At 40.4% G+C, this 12,531-nt stretch overlaps 1 protein-coding gene across 1 annotated transcript; it reads left to right on the top strand.

Moving 5' to 3' along the window:
- Positions 1 to 2,195: 2,195 nt before the first annotated feature.
- Positions 2,196 to 12,509, top strand: ZNF19 (zinc finger protein 19). The gene is given in 8 exon segments (XM_064489993.1): positions 2,196 to 2,250; positions 5,458 to 5,524; positions 5,526 to 5,569; positions 11,080 to 11,445; positions 11,448 to 11,807; positions 11,810 to 11,970; positions 11,972 to 12,040; positions 12,042 to 12,509. Coding segments are annotated over 8 exon segments (1,254 nt in total). The 3' UTR covers positions 12,174 to 12,509.
- Positions 12,510 to 12,531: the final 22 nt, after the last annotated feature.

The raw sequence follows: 12,531 nt of genomic DNA, 5'->3' as shown, positions 1-12,531 counted from the left end.
CGTTTGCTATTCTAGGTTCCCTGGATGCAGCTGCGAATGAGACTGCCGTGGGGCCCTCTCTTGGGGAACTTTCCGTTTAATGAAAAGTCACCTATTAATCCAGATTTCACTCCACCTGCTTCTAACCAAGTCTTTGACGTGCACAAGGCCCTGCATGATTTGGTCTCTTGCGACTTCTTCATCCTCGTCTTCAACACATTCCCCTTGGCTCTGCTACAGTCTTCTTTGACTTTCACTTCTGGAAGATGTTTTTGCAAATCCTGTTACTCTGTAAAGATTATCCTTTTCGCCAAATTAATTTCTATTCTTGAACTTCCCCATCTAGAATAAATTCTCCCTGGCAGTAATCACAAATGTGGCCTTAAAGCTAATTAGGAGAATCTTTGAGTTATATATGTCTTTCCTTTAGTTTAGTCTAAGCTCCATGATAGAAGGGATCACACTTCTCTCTCCACTGTATCTCCTCTGTCTCACACTTGTCCTGGAATGGAATAAGTATGTGATAAATGTTTGTTTGGATGAACAAAACACGAATCAGTGTTTGATCTCAAGCTGGGGGAGCTGGTATACAAGAAAGGGAGTATAGTTTTAGTGGAGTGTGTAAATGGGGGACCTGACTTGTTCTATGGAGAGAACTTGTAATCTCAAGGATGAGCTGGCACTACCTCGGTGAAGAGAGGTCAGTTACAAAGGTTCTAAGGTTGGAGAAAAGTGGTTCCCAAAGAGGAAACAGCAGGTGCAAGGTGCTGAATTAGATTAGTAGAGAAACTGAAAGAAGATCAGCGTGGCTAAACTAAGAGAAAGGAGGAGGTTGGCACAAGATGAGCCTAGCAGGAAATTGCAGCATGCAATGTGTTTAATTAGGGAAGATACGGGCTTTTTGGTAAAATATGCCTGCAATACAAATTGTCTATGGGGGATGATATAAGTAAAGGAATAACCCAGACATTTTAGAATGTTGAGGTGGCCTTTTCAGAGTCCTTTGCTCATATGTTTTTGGTTGTCATTGGGTCCTAGAATGGGGTGATAAACAAAAAACATGCTTGCCCCAAGTTCCAAGAAAAGGAAACCTTACTCTAAGATTCTTTTTCTGAATTTCCTTGGCTACTCTTAATCTGTTTTTCCCTATTAGCCTTAGAATCACTTTATCAGATCCAAAAGAAATGCTGTTGTGATTATAATTGGAAGCAATTTAATGTAGATAGTAAAAGCATGGTCTTTGGAATCAGGCAGATCTAGTTTGAGATTCAAGTTCATTCATTCACCAGCTGAGTGCCCTTGATAGGGAAAATTATTCTCTTAGATTTTTCCTTCTTGGGAAAAAGAAGGTTGAGAGGATTATTGTGGAGACTGAATGACAAGGTGTGTATTTTTTCATCCAAAAAGTATTTCTATTTTTTAACCTTTTATGTTTCTCAGTAAAATTTTATTTTTAAAAATAGACATCTGGGTTTCCTTTTGTTAGGTTTTGCTTCAAGTTTTCTAGTGTCTTTTGCTTGTTTTGCTTTTTGTATATTCACGTTCCTCTGTACTTGTGTCTTAGGACAGGCAGTATTGCATGATGTTGGTGAGTACAGGCTCTGGTGCCCGAGGGCAAGTTACTTACCCTTCAGATTCTCAGTTTCCTCAGATTTCAAACTTCATGGCATGATGTGGATTAAAAGAGGAAATGATTCATTCACCACTCACCCAGTGGTATTTAGTAAATGTTTGCTGCGGCTATTTTTGGCACGTTTGTTATTTTAAAGGAGAGCCTTTGGGCCAGACTCACTCTTGATTCTCTTTACTTCCCTCAGCCCCTACCCTTCACTGAGAGGTGATGGCAGCCATGCCCTTGAAAGCCTGGCACCAGGTGAGCTGTGGGTCCCTCAGGTCAGTCTTCAAGAGATCTGTTTTGAAGGAAATTGGAGATGAGAGGTGATTCTGGCAAAAGTCTTAGAGCCAAAGCAGTAGGAAGACTCCTGTTGGTTCTCTCTAGTGGGACTGGATGCTGGGGGAAAAGCTGATAGTGAGGGGCTGAGCAGCCAGAAGCCCAGCAAGTGATGGCTGAAGAGAGTGCCCTGGGAAGCAAAAGTATAGCCTCCAGTACTCTGAGGGTTTCTGTTGAGCTAAAGGGGTCCCAAGTTCAATAGCTCCTCCTGCAGAGGGACCTATGAGAATGAAGGACTCAGGCTGCTGGTCTAGGTGTCCATTACATGGCGGGAGTAATTGAGATCAATGAGGCCACAAGATTCTTGGGAAGTTGGGGCAGTGAGTCAGCAAGAAGACAAGAAGGGGGGGGGGGTGTCTTATACCATTTACCCTCTTAAAGAAAGAAGTCAGCTTCAGAATCAGTGAAAATACATCTTTAGATCAGTGCTGCTGGCTAATCAAAGCAGGGAGATATAATAGGAAATATCTGTACTAGGACAGAACATTTGAAGTTAGGGACCCCATCAAGCCTCAGTAGCATTGTGGCCCTGAGCAAGTCATTTATCCTTTTTGTACCTTAACTTCGTTTGTGAGATGAACATTAAATACCTTATATTTGTGGGATAGGGAAATTGTTTCTTGAGTTAATTTCACCCTTTGAGACTAATAATTTACTGGTTGTTGCTTAACCATTTCCTTCTTCCTGGGACTTATTTATCCAATAACTTAGCATCCATGAGCCATATCCCAAATCTCAATCCTGGATTTCTGATATCTGGCAGGTCCCTCTACACAACTGTCTCACCAATACATTGTCTTCCTTGTTGCTCTCATCATCTTTTTATCTTCTGTAAGTTACTAGTGAGTTACTGGTATCACCATGTCACAGTCCTGACCACTCAGTTTCTAGATTGCTGAGTAATTATTGGCTGTGTTTTCCCTTGATACTACTTTCAGGGAGTCACCAAGTCTGAATGCTTCTGCCTGTTATCTCTTCCACTTGTCCCATCTTTTATATTCCCCTCATTTAAGGTTTTCATTTCTTTTCTGGGATTTTGTTTGCAGAGCTTCCCACCTAGTTTCTCTGTACAGTTTTCTGCCTTCCCATCACTGCCTGTCAGCTAATAGAGCTTGGTTTCCTGAGTTTGGATTTTATCCTGCAGTCCAAAATTCTCAGACTTCAATATGCATAAAAATCAGCTTGAGGGCTTATGAAAGCACAAGTTGCTCTCAGATGGGGCCTGAATTTGCCTTTACAGCAGGTTCCTAGGTGATGCTGTTGCTTCTCTGGGGAACCACACTTTGAGAACCATTGTTGTAGTTAGTGGTGACCCTCAGGAAAGTCATTCAGTTGACTGGGTCAGGTTGTCATTTTAAACAATGATTATCTGCCTGGCTGAGGATGGATTCACTGCAGGGCAGGCCTGGAATTGGGGTTAAGTTTGTTCCCAACTGGTGAACTAGTGTACTGATTGTACCGTGGAGAAGAAGAGTCAGATTCCAGAAATATTTATTTTATTTTTTATTTATTTTTATTTTTTCATTTCAAGTCTCTTTTGTAAAATTGAGCTATCGATGTACAATACTGTGTGAGTTACAGGTGTACAGTATAGTGACTCACAATATTTAAAGATTCTAGAAATATTTAGATGATAAAATTGGCAGGATTTGATTACCAACTGCTTGTCAGAAATGAGCAGTGACTAGGACAAGTTAGTCTAGGATGAATCTTAAGTTTCTCATTTAGGAGGCTGGGCTGAAGTTGGTACTATTACCTGAGAAAGGGAAACAACACTGACCCTCACTGTGCCAGCTAGTTTATATGAATTGAAAAAGGAGCCAATGTCGGGGAGAGGGGTGATGAGTTTGGTGTTAAATGGTGGGTCAGATGTGTCTGGTCACCCAGGGAGTCTGAGGCAGTGCGGGGACTGTGGGAGGTGGAGATCTGCAGAGTCAGTTGAGGTGTTGGAAGGTGGAAGGTTATTCACTGTGCATTCAGGTAACCAAGTTTGATACCAAAGTCTGAGGAATGAAGTTCTAAACTAGATGCTGGAGCTTTCTGGAAGGGTGGAATTGGGGCCATCAGGGAAGGGAAAGGGTGACTGTTGAAAACACATGAGCCTTAGTTGACAGAAGCAATTACAGATGGTCTTGGAGGTATAAAGAAAAGCAGTTAAAAGAACTACCTGGCAGCAATTTGATTTCAGAAGCATCTTCTCTTGGGAAAACCCATCAGGAAGCAGAATAGACTGCCCCTGGTGACCCCAAGCTCTCTCTGCTGGATGTTCTGGAGCACAGGCTATACATCCTCTTCTTCAGGCAACAGTTGAGGGTTGGTTGGGACTAGTCATCAAGGCAAATCTTGACTCTGTTCTTGTCACGTGGACTTGAGGTTTGGGGCAGAATGAGCACATGTGGAGAACAGATGGATTGACTGAGCACTTGGGGCAGTGAAGGGGGAAGAGGTAGGTCCTGAGATGCCACCTCTTGAGTGAGTGGACAGATGAAAGCTAATTGTTTACTACTAGGTGCAACAATAAAAGACTGAGTCAGTTTTACAAAGAGATTTTACTCTAGAAATGTTAATTAATGGAAGGCTTCCCAGGGTTTTCACAATGTCATGTTGTGTTATATAACACTAAATTTTGTGTCCTAATGGATGCTCTCCTGGTAGTGAGAGAAGTTCCAGGGTTTTGGTTGCAGTGAGTCATTTAATGACCTAACACTCAGTCTTCCACCTGTTCTCATTATTCATCCTTAATAAAATTCCTCTCTCATACTGTCCCCTGTGCCCACTCTGTGGCCCTGAGCCAGGGAATTGGCTCTGGGGCAGCAAGAACCTCTTGTTTTAGGAGGTGGTGACCTTCCAGGACGTGGCTGTGTACTTCACCTAGACTGAATGGACTGGCCTTTCTGGTACCCAGGGGGCCATGTACAGAAATGTGATGCTGGAGACTTAGGGAAACTTGATGTCCCTGGATAAGAGCACTTTCTTCCTGGCACTCTGATCTCTGCTTTCCCATTTCTTTCCTTTTTCCCTCCTCATTGGCTGGGGGTGTGTTGTAGAAGGAGAGGAGTTATTTCTTGTATCATCCACTGATGGTTCCAGGGCTGAGAGCAAATGACCTACTTTAGAGGTTACTGGTTAGGGAGTAGTCTTGGGTCAGTTTCATTTCAATGTAGGGAATTACTGTCCCCCGATAAGAGTAGGATTCATCCTCAAAGGGGCTCTGCACAGTAAGGAATAGTCGTGTCCATTGCCAGGTAAGTTCTTAGCCTGTTTTCTCTCCATTGTCTAGGGAAGGTTGTGACCCCCTTCCCTGCATTTGCACGTGTCCTGCAGGGTCACTAATTTACCTACTCTTAAGTATTGCTTTAGGAAGAGGTCACAAATGCTCACTTTCTACTTGTGCAAAATCTCCCTGGCTTTCCCTAGTCCTGAGCCTTCTTCTGTGGATTTTATTCTTACTGAGACTCTTGAGGTTTTCCTTCTTTTGACACAGCAGACACAGGACTGAAAGTTGCCATTTTCTGCCCCCCTTTCAGGATACCCAGTTCCCAAACCTGCACTGGTCTTACATCTGGAGAGAGGGGATTTGCTTTGGGGCCTGGAGACAGGAAGATCCACCTGCAAAAGGGACCAAAGACATCTGTAAAGGTAAGTGAGGCAGATTTAGAAACAGCACCTACAGAGCTGTTCATTTTAAATAAAACAGGTGATTTCTCCTAGTAGGTAAAATAGGAAACCTTTCCCACCAATCTTAACTATTCTCAACATATTTTCAATCAGTATATGTCATAACTAGTGCATGTCATAATACATGAATCCATTGCTCCTTTCTTTTTTAATTAAAAAACATTTTTTATTGAAATATAATTGACATATAACCTTAAATTAGTTTTAGGTGCACAAATAATGGTTGTATATTTGTATACATTGTGTAATGATCACCACAATAAGTCTAGTTAATATCCATCCTTTACATAATTACAAACTTTTTTTCTTGTGATGAGAACTTTTAGGATTTACTCTCAGCAACTTTCAAATATGCAGTACAGTATTGTTAACTATAAATCACCATGCTGTATATTACATCACCATGACTTATTTTATAACTGGAAGTTTGTATCTTTTGAACCCCTTCACCTATTCTCACTCTCTACCCATACCTCTGGCAACCACCAATCTGTTCTCTGTATCTATGAGCTTGGTTTTGTGTGTGTGCGCGTGCGCATGTGTTTAGATTTCGCATGTAATGAGATCATACTATATTTGTCTTTCTGTCTGACTTATTTCACTTAGCATAATGCTCTTGAGATCCATCCACATTGTCACAAATCTGTTGCCACTGATTGCTTCTTTTTTGTGGCTGAGTAATATACCTGTATGTGTGTATGTATCAATCACATTTTCAGTTCATCCATCAGTGGACATTTAGGTTGCTTCCATATCTTGGCTATTGTAAATAACAATGCAGTGAACATAGAGATCCATGTATCTCTTCTAGTTAGTGTTTCCTTTTCTTTGGATAAGTATCTAGAAGTGAAATTCCTGGGTCACAGGGTCACGTGATAGTTCTCTTTAAATTTTTTTTTTCTTTTTAATTTTTTGAGGAACCTCCATACTGTTTTCCATGGTGGCTTTACCAATTTATGTGCCCATAAACAGAGCACAAGTGTTCCCTTTTCCTACATCCTTACCAACACTTATTATTTCTTGTCTTTTTGATAATGGCCATTCAGGTGTAAGTTGATAATGCATTGTGGGTTTTCTTAAATCTTATTATTTTATTTGTTTATTGGTGGGATTAGGTTTGTTTGTTGTTTGTTTTAACGGAGGTACTGGGGATTGAACCCAGGACCTTGTTCATGCTAAGCATGCAGTTCTACCACTGAGCTGTATCTTTCCCATGCATGTGGTTTTGATTTGCATTTCACTGATGATTAGTGATGTTGAGCATCTTTTCATGAGCCTGTTGGTCATCTGTGTGTTCTCTTTGGAAAGATGTCTATTCAGATCTTCGGCCCATTTTTTAAGTTGACTTGTGTGGGGGTTTTTTTGCTATTGAATTGTATGACTTCTTTATATACTTTGTATATAAACCCCGTATCAGATATATGATTAGCAATTTTTTTCTCCCATTCATAAACTGCCTTTTCATTTTGTTGGTTTCCTTTGCTGTGCAGAAGCTTTTTATTTTGCTGTAGTCCCACTTGTCTATTTTTGGTTTTGTTGCTTTTGCTTCTGGTGTCAGATTAAAAAAATCATCACCAAGACCTGTGTCAAGGAGGTTACCCCCTGTGCTTTCTTCCAGGAATTTATTGGTTTCAGGTCTTATTATTTTCATGTCTTTAATCCATTCTGAGTTAACTTTTGTGTCCATTGCACCTTTCTAAGTTTCAGCATTGCCTACAATCAGTGGCCATCCTTTCTTGGATGGGATGGATCTATTCAGGGGTAGTTTTGGAACACTTGCCATGTGCCAAGCTTTATTTAAGGAGCTCTGGAGGATACACATTATGGAGATAGATGATGGAGCTGAAAGAAATGTATTAAGTGCTATTGATCATAAATAGGCAGTGGGCTGTGAAGCATAGCAGAAGGAGGGGTTAGAGTAATTCCAATTCAGAAACTCAAGTAATACTCCCCCAATGTCAGGTCCACATGTTCCAAATTTGACAGGTTACTGTGGATTTTATGTCTGGCCTGAGGAAAGGAATAGAAGATTCAGTAAATCATTGTGAAGAACTTTTCAGTTTAATGTTCAGGAGAATCACCTAGAGAGCATATTTTAAAGTGGGCATTTCTGGAGCCCACTTGCAAGTATTCTTCTGTTTTTTCTAGTAACAGTTCAAGAGCATGAGGCTTAGAATTCAAAGCCTAAGCAGGACTTCCTATTCTTGACTTCCTAGAGCCTGGGGCTGGCAGAGTCTGCAGCACACTGACCTCCTCTACTTAGCCAACAGTGGAGATGAATATGGTTGGTGTATCTTACCCACCCAGCCACATGTTGAAGTCTAGAATGCAGAATTTGAAGTGGACCAAAGGATTCTGTCCTAGAGAACTCATGGCATAGAAACAGGAAATGAGAGTAGGCAAAACAGAACGTGGAGCAGTAGCAGTGACCCCACCACAGTGACCTTGCCACTAGTGACAGAGGCCCATGATTGGTTTTGTGCACAGAATATTAGCTCAACATAATACGTGATTTGTTTGGCCCAAAGGAAATTTGTGGCATAAAATCTTATTAAACTATTACTATATTTCATGCATTAACTTTTGAGTGGTTAAATAGGGTAGAGTATAGTGGTAATGCGAAAATGGAATAGGAAGTAGAGTGTGGAGGTAGAATTGGCCAGATCTTATCAAAGCTCCACCATAAAGAGGGAGCATTGTGTCAGATAACATTGGGAAGTCAAGACATAGGAGGACCTTTTAGAATTCATATGAATTCGGATCTGAGCACAGAGTGTGAGGTCCCTTTAGAATATGTAAGTGGATGCTAGTGCAGACACCCTTGGAGAGAAAAAAGGAGGGCTGAGTCTTCAGTATTAAGGAATACTTAATTTTAGTGAGAGAGGAAAGAGAAGGTAGTTATTAGTTAGGTAGTCAGATATTAGTTAGGTAGTCAGGGGATAGCCACTGACAGGACAGTGGAACTGAAGCCAGAGGTCGGGGTTTCAGGGTAGATGGTTTGCAGAGAGGGAGTAGATGGGAGATGACAAAGTTGAGGCAGTGCTTTAGCCTCTTCCTTTGATAAGTTTAGAGGTGAAAGAAAATACTGTAAACAGTAGCAAATGGTTTTCAAACTTTTTTTATTATGAGCCTCAGGTATTACATTTTACATCAAAACCCTAAATACTCATATGTACTCTGAAACTGAAGTATCAGGAAACAATTTACCCTTAACATTGCAATGTGTGTGAATCCTATTCTATTCTATTCTAATGTAGACTAATATGTTTCATTTTTTTAAATTGTTTGATAATGACACACCTCATCAGTTTCACAATTAATAAGTATGCAGTTTAAAAAACACTACTATAAGAAAAAATTGGGTGTGAAATGGATTTGAGGATCTAAAGAAGGTTGAAGGTGAAGAAGAAGGGCGGTACGGCTGGTAGAGCAGTATATCAGGGAAAGCGGAGGAGATGGCACCGGGGATGATGGGGAAGTGTGAGACTTGAGAGGGTGGCTTGGGATGGGAGGATGTGGAAATGGGACAGAAAGAAGTTGAGGGCACTGCATCTGGGCAGCTTTGTTTTTTCAGAGAAAGGAGGCGATAATGACAGGAGAACTAGGAAGGGGTGGGGGTTTGTCAGGAGTAGGGAACCTCCTGCTGTGGGGATCCTGATCTAGGTGAATGGTGGAATACAGGGCAGTAGGGAAAATAATGTTTTTTAATCATTGATTGCTCAGTCCTGATTTTATAACATGGAACACCCTAAGAGCAAGAAAGAGGCAGGTGTCAGAATAGACTCTGAGGTTCTTAATTGTTTAGATAATTCTTTTTCAGATTGTTGGTTACCCTGTTTACTTCAATCTAGATCTCTCCTCTCCAACTGCGCTCCTTTTAAGGGCCCTTGCTCCTTTAACTCCCACCTCCAAGGATGAATTTGATTAACTAGCAGATGAGCCCCAGAGAACCCGATTAATGTTAAAACAAAATTAGTCCAACATTTTGTATAAAATATGTAGCCTTTGACTTAAGTAAGATGTCATCCAATTGTTAGGAACACCAATGCCATTTTACAGGTGACTTCTTGTCTCATTTTTGCTAATAAGAGGATACTCTTCAGTCTTGGCGTGTCTGAGTAAACTTTGTTTTTCCCTTTCCATACAGGCAGAATCTAGGACAGTGGTTTCTGCATCTTTGAGGTTCAGACTTTCTTGCAAGTCTGATGACAAGACAGTAATTGCCAATAGTTTTTGGTTATTCACTCATTATCTGTTGACCTGCAGTTAAGAACCTCTGGGGCTGATGGCCTCTAAGAGCTTCTGTGATTTTCTTTATTTTTCTCTCTGTCATGCCACAAATTAGTTTCTTTAACACTCAGTGTCTTCATTCTTTTGGAACATTTGCAGGGCATGAATTTTTAAGAAGAACAATAATTCATCCATTGCCTTTATTTTTTTCTGATACTGTTCTGTTTTTACTTTTTGACTCAGAATCTTGCTATCTGCATGGCCACTGTTTGCTCTTAGATCCTGTCCCTTCTTTTATAGGCCTATAAGTAAGTACCATAAAGTCAAAAGATACTGGAACATACCAGGGAGAACTCATTGAAAGAGTCTAAAAAAGTTTAGGAAGTAATCTGATCTGTGATGTGCACACTGATACCTTGTTCCACCTTAACCATTCTCTGCCTGTATGATATTTGGCACTTTCATTGTAATAGCCTTGTCTCACTAGCAGGTCCATGTGGGAGTTGGAATACTAGTCTCTAAAAGGTCTATATAGTTGTCCTCTCTTATCTCCTGGGCATACATTCCGAGACCCCTAGTGGATGCCTGAAACTGCAGATATTTCTGAATCCTACATAGTTGTCTCCAAGACCCATGTGGATGCCAAAATCTGCAGATGCTCAAGTCCCTTATATAAAATGGCATAGTACCGTCAACCCTCCATAACTGCAGGTTATGCATTCTTGGATACAGAGGACTGACTATGTATATGCTGTATTTTCCTGTACATACTTATCTATGATAAAGTTTAATTTATAAATTAGACACAATAAGAATATCTAAATTACTAGCATCATTCCTCTTGTTCTTTGGGGCCATTATAACATAAAACAAGGTTACTTGAACGCAAGTACTGATATAATGCCACAGTCGATCTGATAACCAAGCCAGCTACTAAGTGAGTAATAGGCAGGTAGCATGTTACAGTGGATACACTGGACAGAGGGGTGATTTACATCCAACTGGAACAGGATAGCACTAGATTTCATTGTGTTACTCAGAACGGTACACAGTTTAAAACTTATGAATTGTTTATTTCTGAAGTTTCCCATTTAATGTTTTTGGACCGTGGTTGACTGAGGGAAACTGAAATCCACAGAAAGGGAAGCTTCAGACAAGCAGAGACTGTACTATAGTTTTTAGTGTTCTTTTGTTTCCAATATAATTCTCAGTTTGCATTTTTGTTTTGTTTATTACATCAGATACCAGAACCAACATTGACATTGAGTCAACACCAACACGGGGAATTTCTGAAGAAAGAGATACGATGTCACATGGGCCGCAGAAGAATGTTCTTAAGAAAAACAGCTTCCCAGCAACATGTGAATTGGAGAAGCACCAGGAAATCCCCAGAGCAAAAAATATTAGAAGAAGGGTTCCAAGAATCCACTATGATAGGAAACCCTTCAGATGTGAGGAGTGTGGGAAGTGCTTTAGCTATTTTTCTTACTGTGTTAGACACCAGGGAATCCACACTGGGGAGAAACCCTTTGAGTGTAATGAGTGTGGAAAAGTCTTTAATGGCAATTCTTTGTTAATATGGCATCAGAGAATCCACACTGGAGAGAAACCTATCAGTGTGAGGAGTGTGGGAGAGTCTTTAATGATAACACAAATCTAATCAGACATCAGAGAATCCACAGTGAAGACAGACCCTATTTCTGCAAGAAGTGTGGAAATGGTTTTACCAGTAGTTCTGAGTTTGTTTTACATCAGAGAATCCACGCAGGGGAGAAACCCTTTGAGTGTAGTGAGTGTGGAATAGCTTTTACTGGTAATTCATCACTACTTCGACATCAGAAAACCCACAATGGAGAGAAACCCTGTGAATGTAATGAGTGTGGCAAAAGCTTTGGAAGGACTTCTCATCTTAGTCAACATCACCATATTCACACTGGGGAAAAGCCTTATTCTTGTAAAATATGTGGGCAGCCTTCAATTTTCTTAAAAAACTAACTCGGCACCAGAGAGTCCATAGTGAGGAGAAAACTTTTGACTGTGTAGATTGTGGTGAAACCGTTAGTATTCAGTATCATTTAAAAAGGTATCTAAGAATCCATATTCAGGAGTCTTCCTATGTATGTAATGAGTGTGAAAAAAATCTTCACTAGCAAAAGAAATCTGCTTCAGCATCAAAGAGTCTGTAGTAGAAAAAAAAAAAAACAATGAATGTGTCAAATACGAAGAAACATTCAGGACTTCTTCCCAGCTAGATCATGTCTATCCAGGAGAGAAGCCTGCACTGGATATTGGTTGTTTTGGCCTCCTGGAATTTTTTACCCCCTTTAACTTGTAATAGTACACTAAATTTCCTTTCAGATTCCATCTTCCACTCAGGAGTAGAATGTGTGACACAGGTCCAGCTCAGCTGCAGATTCTTCCCTGCAAGCTTTTGGTTCAGGTGTCAGTACGTGACCCAAGATGGTCCAGTTAGAATTCCAGGACTTGGCAAGGGTTAACAGAAAGAAATACCCTTCTTTTCCCTTTGGTCCTTTTTTTTTTAATTGAAGTGTAATCAGTTACAATGTGTCAATTTCTGGTGCACAGCACAATGTCCCAATGATGCATATATATACACATACTTGTTTTCATATTATTTTTCATTAAAGGTTATTATAAGATATTGAATATAGTTCCCTGTGCTATACAGAAGA

This window comes from Camelus dromedarius, chromosome 9 (genome assembly GCF_036321535.1).
Source record: "Camelus dromedarius isolate mCamDro1 chromosome 9, mCamDro1.pat, whole genome shotgun sequence".
Taxonomy (NCBI): domain Eukaryota; kingdom Metazoa; phylum Chordata; class Mammalia; order Artiodactyla; family Camelidae; genus Camelus; species Camelus dromedarius.
Note: the sequence above shows the minus strand (reverse complement) of the source record. Positions and strands in the feature narration are given on the sequence as shown.